The sequence below is a fragment of the Mus caroli genome, chromosome 1 (genome assembly GCF_900094665.2).
Source record: "Mus caroli chromosome 1, CAROLI_EIJ_v1.1, whole genome shotgun sequence".
Classification (NCBI taxonomy): domain Eukaryota; kingdom Metazoa; phylum Chordata; class Mammalia; order Rodentia; family Muridae; genus Mus; species Mus caroli.
Window position 1 is genome coordinate 142,752,528 of NC_034570.1, and position 25,490 is coordinate 142,778,017.

Consider the following 25,490-nt stretch of genomic DNA (forward strand, 5'->3'; position numbering starts at 1 on the left):
CACACACACACACACACACTCTCACACACACATACTCTCACACACTCACACACACACACTAATTTATGTCTGGCAATATGGCTTCGATTTGGAGTCCTCTAAAGGTTTACACATTGAAGGACTGGTTCAGAGATGAAACATGTGGCAGGTCCTGATGGCTTTGACCTCATCAGTGGACACAATGTTTTGTTTTGTTTTAATTCATAATTCAATCGAACTACTGAGAGGTGGGGAAACTTCAGCACGAGGTCTAGTTTGAGGAAGAGGTCCGCTGGTCCTTCCTCATTTTCTCTTTGCTTCCTTGCCCGATGAATGAGCCTTCTTTGCCACTTTGCTTCCACTGCCATGACTTCTACTTGACATCAGGCCCAAGGAACTGGAGCCAGCCAGCACAGGCTGAAACCGTGAACCAAAATAAGGCCCTACCCCCTGAAGTTGTTTACTGGGGTATGTGGTCACAGCAATAAAAAACACACAACAAATACAGCATGTTCTCATTAAGCTGTACGGTGGGAAAATTTTAAAAGCATACTTAGATGGAAATACGCCATCTTATTGTTGTGAGTTGGCCTGATGCTGCTTGTATTCTAATGCTAAACCTGGTTCCTCAAGAGGTAGTTGCCCCCTACAAGCAGATCATCAGGTGCTCAACTGATGCCAGGTGAGCCTTCTCCCCAGTTTAACTGTCAGATAAAGGCTAAAACCTGTGATTAGGGCAGTGGAGGGCAAAGGTGGGACTGGAGGCTTGAGAGGGAGTTGCAAGAAGGGAGAGAGTAGGGGAGCGAGGAAGAAGGCTGGTGGAAGTCGCCATGAACCAGAATTGCATGATCAGGAGAAACAGCAAGTGATAAGGGGCCTTATAGCTGGGGAATAAGTAAGTATAGCCCTAGACCTGCCCAATCTAGGTATAGGGCTTATAATTAAAATATCTGGATTGTGTGTCTTTTATACAGGCTTAATAGGGTTATAAACTCCAGCAACATCTTATCATATTTATTATTTCTAAGTCATAACCTTTACCTTTCTGGTTTAACACACACACACACACACACACACACACACACCTTACATAGACAGAAGTTCTGATTAGGCCAAGACAGAAGAGAATGACCATAGTAACACAAATAATTCAAGCTCATGAATCAATTGTTCAAGTCTGTTGAATGTGACAACCCTAAGAAAAGGATAATGATTTTCTCAAGTTAAATCGCAAAGGACCGATCAACAACTTTGAGAAGTCACAGCTGCATACATAAGCACGCATGTCTTCGGGCTGCCAACAGGATGGTGGAGATGAACAGTTGGCACCCTTTCACTGCTTATCATGTGTCACCAAGTAGTACAGAAAAGCTTAACATACAACAATGCGTCCAAGGCCCACAACTCCGTGCAAACTCCTGGTATCCCCCATACTGCACAGACAGGACCTAAGCCAACGAGAAGCTCATGAGTCTGACAAGTCTATGTATGTTTGTGAGGAGCTCAGCCAGGCTTTGAAGCCAGTTTGCCAGATTTCATAGCTGTGTGGTTAACATGACTGTACTTCAACTCCACCAAAAATAACCCTAATTACCACAATAGAATCTCCAGACATCCTCTCTTAACAGCCAAGGCTGAGTTAAAGCAGGCAGTTAGCAATTACTTCCCCAAAGCTCCTAAACACAAGCTAGTTTAGATTCAATGCCCCACCCCCACCCCGACAGATACGTTTATTCCTGAAGGGGAGTGCCCTCAGGCAAGCTACCCTCCTCATTATATAAACAGTCCCACTTCTTTAGCCATGTGACCAGGGTAGGCCTTAGCTTCAGCCTCCTCCTTTCAAACAGAGGTAACAGTAATAACAACCGCATGTGGGAAAACTTAGGAACTGTAATCAAGAGTCCAGTAGTATGTTTTTAATGCCATGTAATAATTCAGTAGAGAAAGCAGCAGCCATGCTCAAGCCCCAGGGTGGATCTCTACACAGGAACATCAGAGACGAAATGAGGCCAATCTGCCAGGTAGGTGAAGCAACATGGAGACTGCCAGGAGATGCCCATGAAACATCCTTTGTTAAGCAGCCAGGATTCCGGGAAGAAGTCACAGTTTCAAATTCTCTGATGTCATTTTGGAAGGAAACACTGAGAAATGCTAAAGGTGAAGAGACGCTCCCAGTCCCACTCCTGTTGATGAGTCACTTCTGGAGAACTCCCCCCAGCACCAGCCAGCCTTGCCTGCAGCTTGGGTTCCCTGGGCCTCACTGGAGGATGCCAGACGCACCAGCAGCTTCATTGCAGCCTTCCACCAAGCCGAGCTCACTTCACTTTAGCCAGAGGGAAGGAACCAGGCAGCTACAGAAACACAAGGCTTCTGGAGGGGAAGCTGCGTGACTAAAGGAATCTGCTGGGACCCCTTGGGAATCCTGAGGGCTCCGAGGGTAATCCTGTAATGGTAACCCTGTAACAGGTTCTGCCAGGTCAAAGGCTCTTTCCGGTTGGAGTCAGGCTGCCTGTAACACTGAGTGGTATATGACCCTATCTATCTTTCACTTACGTCCATATCCAACAGCAAGGGAACAGGCTCTCAGTGCTCGCTGACAGTGAGGAAAAATTAGCATTTGGGAATATTCCCCGGGAGTGAATATATGCGTGCATGTGTATGTATACATACATATGTATGTATATATATATATATATATATATATATATATATATATACATACACATACACATTTGCATCCCAAAATTTACATATATACACACATTTATATATAAACTATATGAGTATATACATATATAAAAACAAGCTCATACGTGTGTGTATATATGTGTATGTATATACATACACACATATAAACAAAAACTTACACATATAAATGTATATATATATTTATATATAAACTATATATGAGTATATGCATATGGACGCTGAGCTAAGCAGTGTGTGTGTGTGATCTGTGTGTGTGTGTGTGTGTATGTGTATGTATGTGTGTGTGTGTGTGTGTTATCACCTGATAGTGGAGTCTGGTACACTAGAATCCCTCTTTCCTTTCAGGCTGCTTTGAAGATGAAGTAAGGGATGTGAGACATGCTTAATATGGAGTACAACACATTGTAGAAACAACTGCCATTGGCTACTTGGTATGAAACAGGCAGTTTTTAGAAAACACTGAATTAATTCAGGATCTCCAAGCTCTCCAGAAGCAACTTCCCTCAGGCAGTAGAGTTTTGATTCTCAAAGGCTTTAAGTAACAAAGCAGGCTGTACTTTTATTACGAAAGCAGCAGTTAAAACTCTTGGCCCGCACGTCAAAGTTCTGTAATGTATGAAGTCTGTGTGGGCTTCTAGCCATGCAAAGCCTTCTGAGTCCTTATTTGAAGCACCATGATATCTTCCAAGACCACACTAGGATATGCTCTTCGCATCTTGAGTTAAGGCTTTTTGTTTTGTTTTTCAGTTTCTTATTGGTAAACACAAATTATACAAGGCAATAGATTTTACTGTGGCGTTTCCATGCATATGTCTAAAAAGTAATTTAGTCATACCATTTTCCTTTATCTTTTTCAGTCTCTTTTTCTACTTTAGTCTCTTTTTTACTTTTAAGTCTCTTTCCCCAAAACTCTGCATATGAGAGAAAACAGACAAACTTGTCTGTGTGTAAATGGCTTATTTTATCAACACAGAGATCTCAAGTTCCATTCATTTTTCTGCACACAACCTCATTTCATTCTTTCTAACTAAATAAAGCCCACTGCCCGTGCAGACTACCTTTACTTTATTCAGTCACCCTCTTAAGGGTGCCCTGGCTGACCCCATAGCATGGTCTCAAACTCACAGAGATCTGACTCTCCCTTTTGAATGCTGGAATTAAAGGCATGCGCCACTATGCCTGGCCTGGCCTCTTAGTATTCCTAGTGGCTGCATTAAAAAACAGCAGGTGCATGTAATTTTAATGATACAATTTACCTAATCTGATAGATCCAAATTATCACTTGAATATATGATCAATAGTGATTAATGAGCTAATTTTTTTTTGGTTATTTTCCATATTAGCTCTTCATTTAGTACAAAATGTAAAAAGCATCTCAGGCTGGGCCACATCATCCATGCTTCAGAGTCACATGTGGCTAATGGCTGTGGTCCCACACAGAGTCACAGTACCCTCTCTGTAATTATCCTATGAGCAAAGTGTCCTTAATGAATCTTCACTTTGTGCAATCAAAATTATGAGGGATACACAGTGAATTATTACTTTGCCTCCCACTGCTCCGCAACTCTAAGTACATCGGGAACATTTTATCGTTTAATCTTCAACGTGGCCCTGATAAATTGGTCCCTACAACATTTAAACAGGCAGCAGTGTAGGCCACGTGCCAAGTTATGAACCATCAAGGGTGAGAATATACCTAAGTCCACACGAAGGAGAGCAGCTAGGTTCCTGGTTGCTGGCCGGCTGCTCGGTCTTACAGTGCCATCCAAAAGGCTCACTACAACGATCCGTGCCCCTCTGTTTAAAGGGCTGCTGTGAACATCGGGTGCTCCTGAAACCAAACTCAGCAGCAGTGAGAGCCAGTTTAGTTATAAAGTGAGGATGGAACGGTCAGTGTTCAACTTGATCTCTGGGCATTCCGCCTTCATCCTGCACTTAGCCCTGTGGAAACCTGGGTCCTCTCTAAAGACCATGCATTTCCTACCCACAGCTGGCTAACCAGCTTATAAGAGAGATCACGACTATCAACAAATACATGATTTATTTAAAAAACAAACAAACAAACAAAAGACCCACAGAACAACTAAAACTGGGATGAGAAGAAAGAGAAGCTTCAGAGACCTTAGAAATGGCTCGTGCATGCGTGCATGCGTGCACGCAACAGTCTACCCTGGAGAAAGTATTTGAAAAGATGAAGGCAGTAGAAACGGCACAGGGCAGCCTGGCCTTCCTCACATGGATGAGAGCAGCTGTTTGAGAAACCTGGCAACTCTGTGAAGAGTGAACTGCAGCAGAGGCTCAACCCTGTTCCGGACAGTAGAGTGCTGTTGTGTGTGTGGTTCTCGCCAGTGCGCTTCGCTTGCTGGTGATGCCAGGACACCAGCCAATCCATAAGCACCTCGGATGCTGTATGACAGTCAGTAGCTCTCATTTCCTTGGAGCTCTCTACCTCTCTTTGAAAACTGCTCCCAAGAGATCCACCAAAGAGAGAAATACTGCATCACTGTATCACTGTATCACTGTAACACTGCGTTGTGACACTAAGTTGGAGGTAATTACTGTACAGTAACAGAGCGCCGACCTGGCCGGTGGGTGACAAAAGATATTAAATGGATAATAACAAGCCAGATACTTAACTTGCACTATCTGTGGTAATATTGGCATAGGAGATCTTCTCCTTGCAAACTAGTTCAAGTGGAGAGATATAAGCAGGACATAGCTTGTTATATTTAAATGGCAGCATTCAGTAACATGGTGGGTCCAGCATTTTCTTCAATACTGAGTTCTGGGATTTCTACTGCCAGACCTTAGGAAAGCTAGAAAAAGAATCTCTCATGACTGGTGAAGCTTCTCCCACCCTTATATTCCTGCTTTATTTAACATTATGCTACAAACTTGTAACTATGTAAATGAAACTAACCAGATGATAAATAGTGGGGTAAATAAAACTTCAATGAGGATTAGGGAGATTAAAAAAACAACAGCAGCAACAAACCTCAGCTGTTTCTTTAATTGTACTTCTTAGATTTGGGCTACACAGACGCACAGAGCTAGGAGGAACTAGGTAGAGCTGGAATAGTCCAACTCCCCAGACTCTAGCTGCTCCCTGCACGCACATCCTGGCTATGAATACAGTACGGTCAGCATGCACTTTAACCCCTCTTGAGTTTGGGTCTTTGGCAACCTGCTTTAGCTGGTGGGATGTGGCGCACAGGTAACTAGCCTTAGGAACCATCCATATGTGCGGTTCACAGTCTTGCTCTTCTTAGGAAGGATGTTTGGCCCTCAGTGGCTTCTGGTGTATAGGACTGGGAGGGTGAGAGATGAGTTGCATGACACCCAGCTGACCCAGCAATAGAACAAGCTCTGGCTGATACAAACCCCTGAGACCAAGAGTCTACCCAGCAACCGCCGAAGAGCTGAATATGAATACTGTATACTAACATCACCAAATCTTGCCCTAAGACTTTCTCTCTAAAGACTGTAATTTAATATGTATTTTTCCTAGACGTTAACCCTGGCTTGGATTTCTTCACTTATATCTCATGTTCCATTCAAACGAGATTTAAAAAAAAAAAAAAAAAAAACTCTTGAATATGTCTCACAGGATTTCAAGCCTTTTCTCATCTAGCTCTCTCCTAAACTCTGATCCAACAAGTTTAGATTCTTCCAGGCCAGGTTCATATGCCACCGCTATAAAGAATCCATTTATACAGGCTCCCTGGTTGTTGGTTCAGTCTCTGGGAGCCGCTGTGAGTCCCTAGGCCTTTGCACATATGTCACGGTTGTGTAGCTTGGTCTTCTGTGGAATTATTAACAGTGGGCACAGGGGCTTGTCTGACTCTGTTGCCTGCCCTTGGGACTCCTTCTTCCTACTGGGCTGCCTCATCTCTCCTTAACGGGCGCTTAGTCTCACTGCAATTGGATATGCCACAGTTGGCTGATATCCATGGCAGGCCTGCCATTCTCTGAAGAGAAATGGAGGAGGACTGGAAGTAGCAGCAGGGGTAGGGAGGTAGGAGGGACTGGGAGAAGAAGAGAGAGAGGAAACTGTGGTCAGGAAGAAAATACATACATATATATAATACATATATTATGTATATATGTATATACACATATATGGTGAATATATATATGTGTGTGTATATATATATGGGGAAGTATAGTATGTGTGTATGTATGTATATATATATATGTATATATATACACATATACACACATATACATATATACATACATATACATACATACATACATATATACACATATATACATACACACACACACACACACATATGCTTCCTAACCACAGTGTGTATGTGTGTGTGTGTGTGTGTGTGTGTGTGTAAAAAGAATTCATTCTGATTCTACCTTTAAAGTTACTATGATAGGTATCGTATGGTATTTGGTTTATTTTGTCTCACAACACTTCCTTATCCTCTCACAAAGTCGAGGATAGCAAGAGCTATGCTATATTTGCCTCTGTAATCTCCATGACGTTTAGCCAAAGGCCTTAAACACTGTTCTGCAGTGGGAGCATGGGATGAAGTGGTGAGCCAGGGCCCGAGATACGTGGATGCTGACACTGAAGAGCTGGGCAGCTTTGAAACAGCCTGCTTTTTGTGATTCAGCCTCTCCATATGCAAATTGAGACAGCACATATTTCACAGGATTGTTGTGAAAATTCAACATGAAAATGAATGCAAATGCCTCCCGGGATTGACATATGGTGGCAGCTCCATCCGCAGTAGCTCCATCATCACAGTGATCATGACAGACCATCACAGAGGCTAGTTTAAAAACATCTTTGATGGTGGATCATTTTCTCTCAGAAGCTAAGCATTAAAGGGTCACAATAATGATTCTATTTCCAATTAGCTGTTTTTCCATTAGATGAGGTTGCAGTAGCTGGTGTCTGGCTTTAGTAAGATGCTCAAATATCCATTATTTTCCTCTATCCTTTAAATCCTCCAGGTAATCATCACAACAAATTTGTTACTGGAATAAAACTCCTCATTCATTAGCGCACATTAATGTAACAGTGGAAATCCCAGTTCAAAAACAATCGTTACCATGAATCAAAGGCCAGGGTTGGGAAGATGGCTCAGCTAGTTTAGAGCTTGCTTTATATGACAAAGGCCTGAGTCTTGTTCCCCAGAACTCATACAGAAAGGCCAGGCTTGGTGGCACATGCTTATAATCCCAGCACTGGAGAGATGGAGCCCTGGGGCTTATCCAGTCAGTGTCAAAAAACAAAACAAAACACCAAAAAACACCCAAGGTGGACTGTGCTTGAGGGTAGGTATCTGGCCTCTACACACATGCACACACTTTTAGGCATGTGCACACACGTACAGCTAGACACTTTACAGCAGACAACATTGTCTGAGAGTGATTGGAGGATGTGACTCTACACATACACAAGTGAGTACTTGCAGGCATGTGCACACACACACACACACACACACACACAGACAGCTAGTCATCATACAAGGGACCACACTGTTTGAGAGCAACTGGGGGATGAGATATTTCTTGGTGAGATTCTTTATCCAATAAGAAAGGAAATGGTATTTATTTATTTATTTTTTTATAAATAGCATAGCTACTTTTTTTATTTATATCTTCAGGTCGTTGGATTTTTCTACTAAAGTCATTTAACAAAACCTGTTCCATGTGCCCTACATTAACTAGAATTGTGTTCAAATATACACACTCCATCAAAGGAGAAAATGATCTTTCCAAGGATAAACCCAAGGTCAAGAAGCTCAAAATCCAGTAAATGGCCAGGCAGGTAATGTCACAGTGACCTAGGCTTGGTGTGTAAGTGTGCGGGAGGGTGTGTGGTTCAAGGGAGGCCCCAGGCTGATTGCAGAGGCAAACACCACACTACCCTGCCGATTGCCCAGAAATGAAGACCAGAGTTGTGAGAGCGACTGAAGACATCTGAGTGTTTATGTGAAGCATCTTGATTTTTAAAAAGCTACCGGTTTGGGTTTTTAATTATTTGGGCTTAGAGAAGAGGCAGTGTGTGTGACCTTGGCAATCTGTAGGACCACTGCACTAGGAGCAGTAAAATTACCCTTCACTGCATTCTTAAATATGAATTCACTCATTAGCCCTAAAACACAGGCACCATCTCACTCACAAACCTCCCTTCTCTCCACTTTTGGCTTGTGTTTTCGGTTGTCACCCCTGAGGACACGAGTCACTGCCTGATATCTCAACTTGAGAGCCTCTCTAGTTCTTTAGGTTGATGTGCACGAGAACTTGTATATAAAACCTCTATGACCATCTCTGAGCCTCCCTAGGTACAAATGATAGCAACTGAGAATAGGAAGGGTTTGCACTGACTATGCTCAAGTCTCACATCCCTCTGACCCAATAGCAGAGGACACAAATCAGTGTAGTCACTCTCCACCATCGCCAGCAGGAATGGCCTGAACCCACCAGGCCAGAAGGAAAGTGTGTGAGCACTTACCGCCAAACACATCTCCATTCTGGTAGCTCTTCCCTCTCTGTGCTTCCTCTTCATTTTGAACAGTAGCGACATGCTTGGCAGAGGCACAGCCCATAGTCTCATTCGGTCAGCTTCAGCAGGGCTGGACTGCAAATCATCTCTACAGACACGGGGACATTGCTTTCTCTCTCTTCAAGCACACAGGAAATCCACCTTGTGGCTGTGCTGGTAACAGGGTGTACACCTGCAAGAAGAGAAAGCTGGATCAGAAAAGGAGACTGCACACCTGGTACTGCTCCCTGGGGGGTGGGTGGCCATCGGCATTACACAGGGCAGTTCCTGGCGTCCACACTCAGTGCTGAAGAATAGAAGTGCAGTGGGGGTAGTCCCTCTTGATCTCTGCTCAGAAGGCAACCAAGGAAGATATGCTCCACCACCACACTCTGGGAAGAAGCCATTTTCAAAGACAGGTAAAGAGCCCTCAAGGAATGAGAACTACTGACTGCCACACAGCATCCGAGGTGCTTATGGATTGGCTGGTGTCCTGGCATCACCAGTAAGCGAGGTGCACTGGCGAGAGCCACGCCGTGCCTTCCTGCCAGCCCTCTCTACAGGCCAACACTCTGAGGCTTTATCTACTTCAGGAGATCACCTTTCTTCTCAGGCTGGACCATGGCCTCGGTCATGCATCTGAAGTTGGCCTGAATCAATAATTAGACTTCAGGTGTTCACTCTGATCAGCTCACTCACTGTTTTAAGGATTGAGTCAAACATGTAGGACAATGGAGAAAAACAGAGCACAGTTGTCTTCCCAGCCATGGCTTGTATGTCAACTTGTCTCTCATGAAGGTATAAGGACTGCTTATGAATGAACCACTCAGACCTACCCCGCATTTGGACTGAAGTGAGGTTACCTTCCCTGCCACAGAGAAGGGAGCTGCCCAGACTCTCCGGGCTTGCTGTACTCAGTGTGCTCAGATACTTCTGCTTGTTTTGGCTGGGTTTATCATCTGTCTAATCCAGCCATCCCAGCCGTGTAAATGAGGTACGACAATCTAGAAGCCATTCCTTTGACCATCCCTCTGCCCACATCCACCCCTAACCAATGCAACCCTTCGCTCCTCAAGGCCCTGGCAAAACCAAGAAAACACCATTCTTTACCCTCCCCAGCACCCACATTCCACCAGCACCACAACCATTCTTGCTATGAAGTTGAACCTGTCAAGGCTCACAGATGGCACTACCAAAACATGGCTGCCAACTTCATTTGTCAACAGGACTACGGGACCCTAGGCCCTTCCTAGAACACAAAGGCTATCTATGGACAGAGAAATCTGATCATGTGAGCCATAAAAACCTCAGCAAAGAACATCTTCTCAACAATCTAAGTAATGTAATGAACGAGATTAAATTCAAAGGCACTGATGTAAAACCAAGCCATGCAAACAATAGCTGCAGTAATCCTCTGTCTATACCATAACAACCTGTATATAATCCTTCAGAGTATCCTCTTATCACTGATCATGAGAAGAAAGCTGCTTGGAGAAATATTACAGACCATGAAGCTTTGTCTCCTAGAGAGTCAATGCTAGTACCTCCTTCACACACCAGGGGACCTTATATGAACACATTTCATTTTTTTAAGATTATACGAAATCTGGGTTTATGGATGTACACACTAACACACATACAAACAAGCTATTCTATGACTTAGCAGTAATGTCTTTGAAACAACTCTATGTCTCAGGGGCCTGATGGGGGAGAGCTGCTGACAATAAACACCACACACACACACACAGAGAGAGAGAGAGCGCTGTGACTGAGTCTATAGCAATGTACCATTTAAAAAAGCAGATCACATTCTGACAGGATGGTGGCAGAGACAGAGGAAGTGGTGTTGCTTTGTGGTATTAAAGATCTCGTAGAAACTGACCAGTCTGAGAACACAGAGACAACATGCAGACGTGAGGAGCAGATGAACTAAGGCCCGGGCCGGGGAAAGACAGAGCACGTTTGTGTACTTGCTCCAGAAGGGTCAGGGCAGGAAGAGACCAGCACAGCCAGTGCTTTGTGAAGAGCCCAGAGAAGGCGTGGCTTGCCATCTCCACCCAACTTAATAAAGTCAGTATCAGACGTCATAGGATAGTAGCATGGTTATCTCCCTGCTTACATCCTTTAGTCTCAGAAGACCCCCACCACAGAAACAAGAGATGAGAAGAGAGAGGAGGTGAGAGGTTCTCCCCAGCCCACAGCAGCTATGAGTTCTTGCAATCCCTAGACCTGCCAGTGGTGCTGAGGTTTCTGGATTCTGTCAGCACCTTCTTAGCCCGGCATCAGCTCTGTCCCCAGCTCAGCATCAGAGGAGGATCACAGGTGTGGATGGAAGCCCCTTCCTTTCCAAGAAGGAAGTCTATGAGCAAACCACCTCACACGAGCATGGGGGAGACAAGCCGCACAGACAGGAACCTCTCTCCACCTCTCGCCACCTCTCCAGAATCAAAGAGAAAACAAAAAGAGCGGTGAACTAACACAATCACTGGGGTTCTGAGAAATAGGAGGCAATTCACCACTCCCTCCCCAGTCACCTCGGGTGACTTTGTTTTTTAATTCCAACTTCACATTTGAAATGTCATGCTTCTTGTGTGGTTTCTCACAAAGACATCTGAAGCCTTCCTCTTGCCCAGGTGTGAATGTTCAAGACCCTCAGCAGATGAAAATGGAGCAGTACCAACACAGCATATACCATGCTTTTCCTTATACACATATTTACAACAAAAATTACTTTACATTAGACACTGTTAGCGAGCAATGGTGATTACTAGTAAGTAGAAACATTACACCACACCGAAGCTCATGGGAACATGTTGTTCTCTATGGAACGAGTCAGGACTCTTAGGATCTTCATGGACCATGAAACTGTGAATGCCGAGACCACAGGTGAGGAGAGACCTCTGTAACGTGGGAAGCTGACAGGAGTTAACCTCTGACCCTGAGTAGCATTACAGTGCTTCTCATTCTTCCAAGCTGTGTTCACATTAAAAACGCACTAGGATGTAAGGAGTTATAGTTACATGAAAATAAATGTTTGTCAGCTTCAGGCTGACAAATATATATTTATATTTCACAGGGAGGGGAAAAGGTAGAGGAAAGAGGTGAGGGAGAGTGGGAGAGAGACCTTGAACTCCTGGGCTCAAGTGATCTTCCTGTTTCAGACTCTCACTAGCTGGGGCTGAGGGCATGTGTTACCACATGCAGCTAATTATGCTTTAATAACCTCTGTCACTCAATAAGAACTGCTGCTCAACCACTGCTCCATGTGCAGTTTATTTCTGAAATGCACTATAGCGTATAGCTTATAGCAGTATTTTGATTTTTAAAGTGGTATGTTCAAGTTTTACAAGCTTATTGGAACTATATTTTATTAAGTTTACCCCTCTGGTGGTACTGGAGTCATTTGAGGGGCAGACCTCCAATTTGTAAAGTTAGTCATGCACAGATCACTGAGGAAAAGTTTTGAGTATGTCACAAGCACTTGTCCAATCATTCAATCATTTAATTAGCAGATGTTAATTGGAAACTCCTTAGTAATAGACAGTGATTGGTAGGTACCAAGCTCACGGTGGCAAGCAAGATGAAATATGATTTTCCTCTCTGCCCCCATAGAATATAAAAGATCAGTGAAGGAGGTAATTAGACCAGCTTCGAGGCAATGTGGTCCAAGCTCCTGCAGATTGAAAACCCCACCGACGTCAGGGCGTTCACCCCACAGGCACCTGACTCAGCTTTGAGAAAGTGAGCCTAGAGAGGTGTTGGGGTTGAGACCGGCCCACATCTAAGGAACCATCATTAAAACGCCTTTGAACTGCATGTGTAATGTCAAGGTTACATCTCCACTCATTCTCAGTCAACGTAAAGCTGTCCTGAGCGGACTTTAGAAATGTCTCCCTAAAGACTGCTGGGATCACCTGCTCAGAAGAACTCCCCTTTGGTTCTCACCTCCTCATACACATCAGCTTCCATCTTTCCTTCAGCTAGGCTTGAGTTCTTTTCCAGCCCCCACCGCACTTAGAGACAAGGCAAACAGGCACGCCAGACTCCACATTTTCACACCAAGTTATTAACAGCAAGCTATTGCTTGAAGCTGCAGATCGCAGCGTGAGAACTGAACTGAAGCACCTCTTTGAAGTTTGATGGACACTTCTAAAACTGACTCACAGGTTCGTTCGTCTGTTTTCAAGCTATCTAGGAGACAGGACCATCATGCATCTCAGAAAACACAGAGCCAAATTAACCACTTATGGCTTTGTGTATAGCTCTCCGCAAATGATTGGGGGCCCTACATATCATTTCTAATGTCCTCAAAATGTGGGCACCACAAAACCATGACCTAAACTAATTCAATGCCATTTTTATAGACCATTTCCCCAATTTTTACAAAATCCATCAGCAAGTTTATGAATCTAATTCAGATTTTTTAAAATGAAAAACTTTAAAATTGTGTGACCCTGCATGTGCACCCTTTCCCTATAGCATGTTTCAAAGTTCTCCAAGTATCATTGGGGAATTGCTACTGCATGCTAACTCATGGCACACCATGGAAAATTCCATCTATATGCACACACGAATTTCATATGCATGCCCATCACAAGGAAAAATGGGAAGCAGGGTTTCATTTTTAAAAAACACTTTCAGAAAACTTAAAACTAGAACAAGAAAAATTCCATTTTTTGAGGACAATCCAAGAGATTAAATGAACCCCTTTGTTTAAACAAAAAGGCTACCGGTAAAGATTTTTTTTATTACATAATGTTATAGGTAATTTTACCTCCTTTCAATTAATCAAAGACCTTTCATTTTGGATAGGAATGCCAAAATATTTGAAACAATTTTCTAGTGAAGAAAAACACATCTGAAAAAAAAAAAGCAAATTAAAAAAAAAAAGATAAACCCCATAAAGAAACCCAAGCCTAGAAAGAACGTGGACATGAAGGCCCACACGGCGAGGGTTGCAGGACTGGAAAGAAATCAAATACTGACTGCAATGGGCACACAGAGAGCTATGAAGACAGCAGTTAAGACAGGGGCGAAGCTGCATGATTAATAGACCGAGTGAAGTGGCCTCCTTGTACTTCTGCTTAAAAAGGGAAGCCAAGACAAGGCATCATGTAAAAATGCCTTCCTTTTAATGAAGAAAGAGCCAGCATCTAAGCTCCATAAAGAAAAAAATATATATGTATATATAAATAACTAATCGGTCTGTTGGCCCATCTGCTGTGTTTCTCAATAATGAGTGTTGATGCACAGCCCACTGGGAGGGGAGAAGAAAGAAAACTTAAAAGTGATTTCTAATCTTCCAGTGTCCTTGGGCTACTGTTAACACCTCTTCATATTTCAGTGCCATTGCTAAAAGATACAGAGATGTCACATTTGACACATAGGTTTCTGGAAGTCAAGTCTTCCTGTCAGCATCACAGGCCATCCCCATCCCTCCACTCACGCATTTGGTATCCTGACAATCAACAATACGTGAGTAATGTCAAAGGCACAAGGATTTTGGCTTCTGTTTTCTTAATGGGAGAACTCATACCTCTGAAGATAATAGTTTAGACAGCAGGTACCTCAGAGAAATACAGTAGTAGAGGCCTTATGCAAGAGGGCACATTTCTGTGGGAGTTTCCAACTGAGGTGGAGAGACAAGGTGGGAAGTACACACAAGGCTCAATAACTCTGGTTTCTGCTATCATAGGCCTGCCGTTGGACCAAAGCTGGGCTTCATACAGCCAAGCTCGATTCTGTGGCCTATCTGATCCAAGGTGAGGGGGAAAGGGTAAAATGACCAGTTGTTAAAAAGCTTCCTCCCACCTAGATTCAATCCATGTACACACTGGTTTGTTTGTTTGGTTTGTTTTGTTGTTTTAAAACACCTTCTCCATTAGCAGATGCTTAAAGTCTAAACAGCCTGGACATTTCTCAGAAGTACTACTGGGTAGATTATAGAGAAATCTCAGTATTGCTCATGATAACGTGCGGCCCACGAGTGATGGCTTCAATGTGTAAAAATTGAACAGTAGAGCAAAGCTCAACTCTATTTTCCCTTTCTCTATCCTGGCTTTCATAAATAAAATTAATTCTTGTGGTGCTTCTTATAGGGAATTGGTTAGAAGACAACTCCAGGTATGACTGTCCTTCAAGCTAAGGATAAAATATTTGTGCCATTATACTGTGCCTCAAACTCTATTGTTGATATACCTACATATTGGTCTATCAAAGTTCAGGAACACTAGACATGGCTTCTGGGAAGGCATGCAGTCAAAGAGATCTTAATTAAAACCACACACACCCACAGCAGTATGGACTCTCAAATTTATTCAGTCTTGCAGAAGACCTGAGTTCAGTTCCAAGCACCCACAGTGGGTAGCTTACAACTGCCTAAACTCTGGCTCCAGTGGGTCCAACTCATTTGACCTCTGCAGGTCACCCTATGCACCTTCGCCCTTCTTTCTCATCCACACATATATATAAATAAAAATAAACTAAATTCTAAAAGAATTAAACCAAACGAGGATGAACCATAAGCAAATGACTTTTTATAACTTGGAAATATAAAAGACTACCAGGGTTTTATTGGAGAACTTAATTTGGTATTGATATTTGAAAGAGGATATATTTAATATGGCCAGAATTAGTATTACTTTTAATAAAATAGGAACACTAAAAAGATCTTAGTCCTACAATTTCAAAGCAGATTTCCTAAAAATATAAACACGCACCCCTCTTCCCTCCCAAAATAACTTCCTTCTTCCTTCGAGTTCCTGAACCAAAATAAGTGAAATTCCCCACAAGAGGCTGCTGTTTCCTCCGGCCGAAGAACTCTCATTCTAGGATCTCATGCCCCATGACCCAGGATTGTGCGGTGTCTGTAAGAGCCACTGGCTCACTGACCCCAGACAGCTTCATAGACTGCTCACTGAAACATCTCTCTACAGGTAAGCCTCAGCTACCCCAAATTCTGTCTTCGGAATAGACATGCTTTCTCTAGAGTGTGTTGTTTGTGATCTGAAAGGGCCTGGGAGGCTCGGAGACTGTAAACAGGTAAAACATTCTCATGGGTGGGTGGGGAGTGGGGAGGAGATGTTGCTCTCAGAGACACACCATCCTAGTGAGGTAGAAAATTACACCCATATCCTTGGGAAAGGATGTGTAGACAAGTACCTCACTTCACCATGTCTTAGGTCTCCTCTGTACACTGGAATCAGGCCTTGTGACTGTAAAGGACAGAGATGGCCTATGGCAAACACTGAAGATGGCACCTGGTGTGAGGAAACCGACCACTAAGTACCTATTGTCACCGTCCACACTATTAATGGCATATTGATACGCTTCAGAACAGTGGCAAAGAAAGGAAAGAAGAAACAGAAGAGGGGAGCTAAGTTGTTCAAGGTTATTGATCTTAGTAACAAAAGGTTAGCAGGCCAATGCAAATGAACACTAAGGTGGGAGAGAGTTCTTTCTGTAAAAGGAGAAAGTAGCACGTGGTCCTTGTGTAGCACAAATAAAGTGCCCAGTGTTTCTGTTGTGCTGGTATGGGGCAGTCAGTCTCGTGTAGCTCTACAAACATGGGCTGTGTGCAAACACACTGTAGGTCAGGAAGGTACACTTGGTGTCAGCTCCAATGAGCATAAAACTCAATGTTACCAGCTTATGAATCTTCCCCCATCACCAGGGAGACTTCCAAGATTACAACCTGTCCTAATAAGTTCCCTCTGTATTCTGTCCCCCATAGCAGCAGGCCAACAGTTGACAAATAAAGGACCAATGGAGGAAATACCTTGGGAATCTCTTTTCACAGAGATATGGCACATGGAAGAATGCTTTTAAGGATGGGAGCTGCCTTCAGCCTTGTGCCTTAATTGACCTTCATGGCCCGTGACATCATTACCATAGCGCTGAATTGAAGTTCAGAATGTTCATCTAGGCCAGCACAGGGAATTTGAAATGTTCAGTATATTCCCGCCAAAACAAAGGAAAGGAATAATGGCAGAATTTTCAAAGCTTTTGGCACCTGAATGGTGACCCTAATCTGCTCTGGGGAAATGTGCAATTTACTTATTTTGACAGTTTTTTTGTTTTGTTTTTGTTTTTTGACAACCAGCTTTCTACTTTTCACTAGGGTTTGGAGATTTAAACTAAGATAGCTCCCCGGCCCACCCATCCCCGCCCCATCTAAACATGCCTGCATGCATTTCCCCATTTTTAATCAGAATCAATACATGGGCTTCAGCACTTCCAAAGAACCCATCTGATAGAATCTATCCGATAGATCAACTATCAAATCTATCAGATTGATTGAGTGTTCTAGCTAGAACGGAAGTCTGGAATTAATTGGTTTTCCACAGCAAAGAACGTTTTAAGGACAATGTCTTTAGAAGATGGAATGATAAATATCATTTCAGGTCGCATAACCCAGACCCTTCAGTCTACTAAGTTGGACTGTCTGTTTGTCTTTAAGCATCTCCACTTTCTCTCATTTTTTTCTCAAGACAAGCATAAGGCTTTGGGAAACTTCATTGATTTTGCAGCATTCAGCCAAAAAGCCATTCTGTGCAATCACTGTTATAAGTAGCTTAGAGACCAGAGCCAAGAGGACAAGACAGCGTCAGCAGAGTGATGGCCATGCCCTAGAGCAGGTCAGCCGGCCCGGCCACTGCCACATTGAACCTTAACTCTGGATAGCAGGGTCACTTCACTGCACCTACAGTTAGTCTTTGACTGTCGCTAGGGTCTGAATGAACAAACAGAAATAAATGATGCTCCCCCATAGCCTGGATGTTCTCGTCTGCCACTGAAGCTCTATTGAAGAATACATAGGGTTAAAGGTCTCAAGCTATGATGACCTTGAAAATGTTACTACAAATTGCAACTGACTGAAACAATTATTCTGAATCAATCCAGTGTTCCCTACTAGAAGTCATATTGTTCGTGAACATGGTGTTCTCGCCTCCTTGTCCACAGCATGCACTCAGAGAAAGAGACCATGTGGCAAGCTTGACGGGACTGCCCCACAGGAGCTGAAATGCCCATAGTGCAGCATCAGGACACACCGCCTGCAGGTAGTTCCCACTGGAGGCATGGAGGTGTTATCTGAAACAGCCCTGAACACTTGGCTCAGCGGTTAACCTCAGAGAGGTCTTGAAGCACGGAAATGGGGAACTGACTACATTCCAGTCTAGTTATGCCTTGTCCTAGATGTATCTGTAAAACCACCAATGGGTAGCTCCACCTGCCATGGCGACATAGGCCTACAAATGTCAGACACACACAGGGCAGGCTGTGTATTATTGCTGCGCTTATGAGGAATGCCACTACATTGTCCCCTGGTTCTACTGCATCCCTGTTATTGCTGCCCCAGAGGCAGGCTGGAAAAAATAAGACAAAATGTAGATCATCTCCGGACCTGGCCTTCAAACTTCAGTTTCCACTATATTATATTCCTTTGTTTACATTTTGCTTTGCCCGAGAGGGAAAACTGCATAGTCATGTCCAATGAATGTCAGTTTTGAAAGCACCAGAAAATGATTCAAATTTTTACTAAGAAGTTTCACAAATGCCTAAGTATCTCATCGATTTTCCATGACAAGGATAAAATTAAGGCCGTCTTTTAACTTCAAATCCAATACTCGCTAAGGCTTCCGGGGTAAAGGCTTTGAGATACGTGGACTTTTGAAACAAGACACATCTTCAGACTAATTGAGGTCAGGTTCCTAAAGCTACAAATGAGAACACTGAACAATGGGGAATTTAGATTACTATCTTTCACCCAGACCTGCTAAGCCACCACTGTGTCTTCCTACTTGAGAAACTAGCCTCCCTCACAGGGGTCTCACCAAATATCCTTCTCCCTCAGACCTCTGCCCTCCATACACCACTGCTCTAGACTCCACATTCCCAGGGATGCCTGTATGTACTGCATCTAATGATGCACGTAACTCAGTTCTCTCGCTCTTCTGAACTCTTTCTCGGAGTGTTAGTTCTGTGGTGCTCCTTTAGGCACATCAGTGGAGCAGACACAGTGAGGGCTGTAGTGTTTTGAAGGTAAATCCCATCTCCATATTTTCCCGAGTCTATGTTAGAAGCTCTGACTGGGAGAGAACAGGGACTCAACAAATCTTCAAAATGCCAAGCTGCCAGTCCACCTTGCATAGAAAGGGGTTCTCCTGCCTCCCCTTTTCCTTCCTGACTCCTAGTGTATGTAAGCCAACCTTCCCAAGAGGTGCTGGAACCATGGACAGTTACCAACCTCAGAGCCCCCATCACAGTGCAAAGTAGCCTTTATTCCCAATCACCCGTCTTATCATTTCCAGAAATATGAAGTATAGTCTCTACTTCTTGTTTCTGGCTGTATAACCCAGGCCAGCCTCAAACTTGCCACCCTCCTGCTTCAGCTTCCTGAGTGCTGGGGTTACAGTCAACAATCATAAGTCATCACACATCTCAGGAACTCCAACTTCTAATAACTTGGCTTAAAATAAGTAAAAGTAGAAAGTAAGAGCTGGAGAGATGGCTCGGTGACACAGAGCCTCTTGCAAAGGATCTGAGCTTGGTTGCTCACACTTAAGGGGGTCTGATGATCTCACACATAATACATACATATACATAATCAAATCCCTCTGTAATCAATGCACTGCTCCAAGAGAAGGCTTAAATCCTTGTCTTGTGACTTAAGTCTCTCTCTCTCTCTCTCTCTCTCTCTCTCACACACACACACACACACACACACACACACACACTCTCTCTCTCTCTCTCTCTCTCTCTCACACACACACACACACACACACACACACACACCATTCCTTCTAGCATTTACAGGTACTTTAATACATTAATTAAGCACAGTGTCTAGCTATGAAATTTCCTGTTCTCAGTTGTCCCCTTAAAACAGAACTCCTCCTAAAACCTCTACCTGCTGTCAAAATCTACCCACTCTTCAAAGGCCAGAATGCATCTTAGCCATGGCTCGTTCCTTTCCTTATCGTTATCAGCATGGGTCTGCGGGACACACTCAGCACCCTCCAAGTTCCTGCAAGTCTGCACCTATCTTTCCTTCTCCATTTAACTCAGACTACTTGAGGTCTTCTCTCTCTGAAGTTAGCATTTAACTCTCATTTCAAAAATAATTATGCACAGCCTGGGGGGATCGTCCATACTGTTGTTTTGTATTGTGAACTTTCTTCTTGGTGTCATTTGTAGATTTTGAGGACCAGTTGTGTTTTTGATGACCCTGGTCCTGTGCAAGTCTTTGCAAAAAGTAGGAGTCTAACATTTGTTAGCTTAGATGCTGGTTATAAAGCAGACGTGTTTAGAGATGAAACACCAATAGTAATTTTGACTTTAAGAGAAACATTTATGAAAGGTACAACTGAAAATTACTATCTATAGCTGTTTAAAGAGGCCAAATGTTTGGTAAATGTTGTCTCTGAATAAGGGTTATTTCTTTAAAAAAAAAAAAACTGCCCATATGATTAAAATATGGATAAAGGAGAAATTTTAGTGGAAAACGTAAATTAAAGGATGAAAAAATTTTAAATCCTATATCCAAAATTGATGCGTTTAATCTCACTCTAGCCCAGGAACACACCAGACTGCAGCCTCATTGACTAGCTCTGGTTACAGGATTCAAGTTCATGACTGACTGAACATCACAGCTCTGCAAAGGTGGCCCATAACTCCCTGGGCATAAACAGTAACTTCAAACCAGTCTCCTTTGCTGAACATGTCCTGGACACCAACCTGTAGTTATCTGTTGCAGTACTGTGTCCAACTAGTTCGTTTTATTCATTCTGTATCTCATTGTTTCCCCAATTATGAACTGCATCTGCTTGCAGCCATAAATAACAAATTTGGAGCATAAACGATATGTTCAGGGCCCAGTTCTTCAGGGTTCAGTAACCTAGCAACAGAGTGGTGAGAGACTTCTACCTAAACCATTCCTTTATCTAAGTAGCTACCTGGCATGGGCTTGGACACCCACTGCTCAGGCCAGGTTTGGGAATGACAAACTGATAATGACAGACAGATTGGAAAAACAGTTAGAAGGTTACAAGAGCCTTGATGCCAGCTCCAAAAACCTGAGCATCAGGACCATGAAGAGGGAAAATACACATGACTTAGGACCAGTTGCCAAATACACTTTTGTCTCAGCACCACTCAAGTTAATAAGAATCTAGAAGCTCTTGAAAGCTAACACCTAACACTTCTATATTCTGGGTACCTGCAGGCCGGACATATGCTTTTAATGAAAATGAGCAGAGGTACTAATTACTACCTGCATTCTAACAAATAAAGGAGACAGGAGATGAGAGAGTACTTTAATGCTTTCTTTTAATGAATGGATAAAAGGTGAGTCCTTGTGACAAAGATATTTCCAGAAACAATTTAGCCCCTGTCCTCCTCCCTGGAATTTGTTTGGCTTATTGGCTCATCCATCAGACTTTAGAGGACTCTGGTTCCTAGTGGTCATTTGTAGTTAAGAGTCCTCCACTTCTTACCTAATAAAACACAGAGACATATTTATTGGTTCTCTTCTTCCCATTCCAAAAATGAAAGTCAAAATACAATAAAGTAACATGACATGGTTTTTAGAAACTAACAGTTCCAGCAGTGGTAAAATAAATGAATACATCAAACGTGGAAGGCTGTTTATTTATATGTCAAAGAGAACGTAGCATTCTCTATAGGAGGACACAGTCATTTGTTTCCCCCCAATGAAGCCAACAAATCAAACAGGAGGAAGCCAGGAGCTTCCCCTTCCTCCCTCAAGGGGTAATGAGTTTGCTCGGTTAAAACCAGCCTCCTCCCCTGTTACACGCACTCTGAAACACAGATGCATGATGACATCAGCCGAACAGCTAGACACCATCAATCTACAAGACAGGAAATGCTGCAGCCAGACCTGCAGCCTTCTTAAACATTAGCTGCCTCCTGTCTACTGGTGGCTCTGTTCTGTAACGCAGGAAGGGCTGCTGATGAGACGGATCACTGGGAGGCAGCCATGACTAGATACAGACAGTTGTGCCCAAGACACAACTTCTTAAACTGTGGATCAGAGCCCAACATGGGGTCAATTAAGGATAGAGGTTCTTAACATATAACACACATACTTCGTACAATATGTGCTGTCCACGCCATGCAATGAGAAGGACTATGTCTAAAATGGCGTGGCTGAGACCATAAACTGCAGTGTTTGATTTGTTTATTAACCACTCATATCAAGTCTTCTGCTCTTACAGAAATATTACAGCTTACTTATGGAAAACAAAGATTTTTTCTGTAGGTGTGTGTATGTTTATGTGTGTGTTCAAATGCATGTGCATGCAGGTGTGTGTGTGTGTGTGTGTGTGTGTGTGTGTGTGTGTGTGTCTGAAGACCAGATGTCAGTGTTAGGTACCTTCCTTATTGAACCTGGAGCTCACCAATAAAGCTGGCCAGCAAGCTGCAAGCTCCAGGGATCTTCCTGCTTCTGCCACCCCAGTCCTGGGATAATGAGCACACATCACCACACCTGGCTCTTAATGTGTGCCAGAAAGCCTGCATTGTGTGACAGTTGCTCTTGCTCTGTCACCTTGGCACATCCAGGAAAAGGGAATCTCATCTGGAGAACTGCCTCCACCAGACTAGCCTGGGAACATGTCTATGGGCATTCTCCTGGTTGCTAATTGAAGTCCCTGCCCACTGTGGGCAATACCATCCCAAGGCAAGTGCATCTGTGCTATAAAGAAAGGCAGCTGAACTCGAGTCTGGGAGCAAGCCTGTGAGTGGCTTTCCTTCGTGGTTCCTGCTCATCTTCCTTTCCTATCTTCCTTCAATGATGGACTCTGATCTACAGAATGAAATCAACCTTTTCCCCTAAGCCACTTTTTGCAGTGGTGTTTATCACAGCAACAACAATACTTTACAGCCTAAGCCATCTTCCCAGCCCCAGAAAACAAAGATTTCAGCTATTTCCCAACCCTTATCTCTCAGTGTGCATCAAACCAGCAGATTTTCAAACTATACTGTGTTAAAACTTTTGATTGTACACATTGATGTTGAGTTGCTGACTTAAAAATCATTAAATAAGCTGGGTGGTAGTGGTACAAACCTTTAACCCCAGCACCCGGAGGCAGAGGTAGGTGGATCTATGAGTTCCAGGCCAGCCTGGTTTACAGAGTGAGTTTCAGGACAGCCGAGCTACACAAAGAAACCCTGTCTTGGAAAAAAACAAAAAAACAAAAAAACAAAACAAAACAGGTTTGAAAATTCATTAAATGAATTCTGGTTTAGGATTAGAACAGAATTTCCAACAGTTTCCAAAGTAAGTACTTGTAAATATACTCCTGCTTTTTTATATGACGTGATCATGTGATAACATGGTATTCTGAACAATGATAAAATGAAAACAGTTATCAGATCTGAAAAATGCCAAAGGCATTCAAACATTCAGCCAAGATTTAACTATGAGTGAAAATAATCACAGCAATCTCATTAGTAAACAAACCTGCCATCAACCTCAAAAAATGGTAAAAATCTATGTATATCAAAAGATTGTTTTAAAGAACATTTTCTGATGATTTGTTATCAGTAAATTCCTGATAAATGTCTACTCTCTAAACCTATAAAGTCATGTCAGAGTTTCTTAGTAAAAAGGGTTCAGGAGTAGGGAAAATTTAAAAAGCTCTGCCAACAAAGTTAACTCAGACCTAGGTGGCCAGGCTAACTGAGGGAGATGCATGCTTTCAAGGAGTGGTTGCCTTCATTTGATCTCTGCTGCCCAGAGTGTTTTTTTAAAGAGTATTAGATAATAGTCAATGGTATTTACAACATCTTTGACCTTAGTTTCTCCTATTAGCACACACTTAAGCCAATTTATTTCTTTTTATCTTATTTTGGAAGATATCCTGGTAATGGAAGTGTACTGGCCAGTTTGATGTCAACTTAGGACAAACATAGATGTACCTGGGAAGACAGAACCTCAACTGAGAAAATGCCCCCACTAGATGACCTCTAGGACAATCTGTAGGGCATTTTCCCGATTAATGATCAGTTGTGGTGGGCCTGGCTGACTGTAGGCTATGCCACCCTGCAATGGTGGCCCTGGGTGCTATAAGAAAGCGACCTGAGCAAGCCATGAGGAGCAGGCCAGTAATCAGCGCCCCACGGCTTTGGTTTCAGTTCCTGGCTTGGGGTTCCTGCTCTAAATTTCTGCCCGGACTTCCCTAAGTGGCTGAACACGATCTGAGAGTTTTTAAATTGAAATAACCCTTTCCTCCCCAATTGCTCTTGGTCATGGTGTTTTTATCATCGCAGTAGAAACCGTAACTAAGGTAGAACTATAGAGATTTACACAAGTTAAGCATGCGCTCTACCATTGAGCAACATCCCCAGACTCAACCCAACTCCACTTCCATTCAGTGTCCTCTGAAGCTGCACAATGTTGGTGATGTCACTAGCCACACAGGGACCATGACCCACCTTGCAACTGCAGGGGTTTCTCAAGCAAGCAGAACACATGTTGGCACCTGGGGCTCACCAAGTGACCTCCTTCCTCTCACTCATCTCTACTTAACTGTTCTGATCACCACATGCCAAGATGATCTTGAATTGAATCTGTGATTAAGTATCTATAGAGAAATGATAGTGGTTTCTGTCCACAGCGGAGCTGTTTTCTCCAAGGGTGTTTGCTGGCTTTGCTGCCCTGGGACTAGATAGGGCTGTATGGAGGGTTCTAGTAGGAAAAGTCTGAAACACAAACAAGCTGGAGAGTAAAGGGGAGAAAAATTAACCATATGTTAAGGGATTGTGGGAGGCAGAGAAAACTGGGAGCAGCCAGGGAAGAGCTGAGAGAAATAATGAAACAGAAGTGAATGATGCAGTCTGTGGGGATGCTCTATTTCCCTGCTGGGTCAAGCCTTTTTCTGTTGGTTGTACTTTTTGATACCAGGTCTCAGTGTAGCACAGCTGACCTAGAACTCACTATACAGCCAGCTTCCCTCAAACTCACGGCAATCCTCCCGCCGTGTGGTGGGATTATAATTATGAAACACAGAAAGCCTCTCACTTCAGCTTCTTATTCTCAGTTTAAAGAAGCATCTGGCTCATGGGAAGCCTCAGTTACCTATCCTTCCCAAGTAGTCACTGCCCTTCACAGGGTGTACTCACAGCCCCCAGAGGGTGTGCTCACAGTCCCTCACAGGGTGTACTCACAGTCCTCACAGGGTGTACTCACAGTCCTCACAGGGTGTACTCACAGCCCTCACAGGGTGTACTCACAGTCCCTCACAGGGTGTACTCACAGTCCTCACAGGGT

At 43.4% G+C, this 25,490-nt stretch overlaps 1 protein-coding gene across 2 annotated transcripts in view; it reads right to left on the reverse strand.

The window, feature by feature from the left end:
- C1H1orf21 (chromosome 1 C1orf21 homolog) overlaps positions 1–25,490 on the reverse strand; it is a 208,512-nt gene that overhangs the window by 113,611 nt on the left and 69,411 nt on the right. For both annotated transcript variants that reach the window (XM_021170447.2, XM_021170455.2), the window contains exon 2: positions 9,170–9,392. In XM_021170447.2, the coding sequence (XP_021026106.1) occupies positions 9,170–9,263 (94 nt within the window). In that variant the 5' untranslated portion in view covers positions 9,264–9,392. The remainder of the gene's footprint in view (positions 1–9,169; positions 9,393–25,490) is intronic.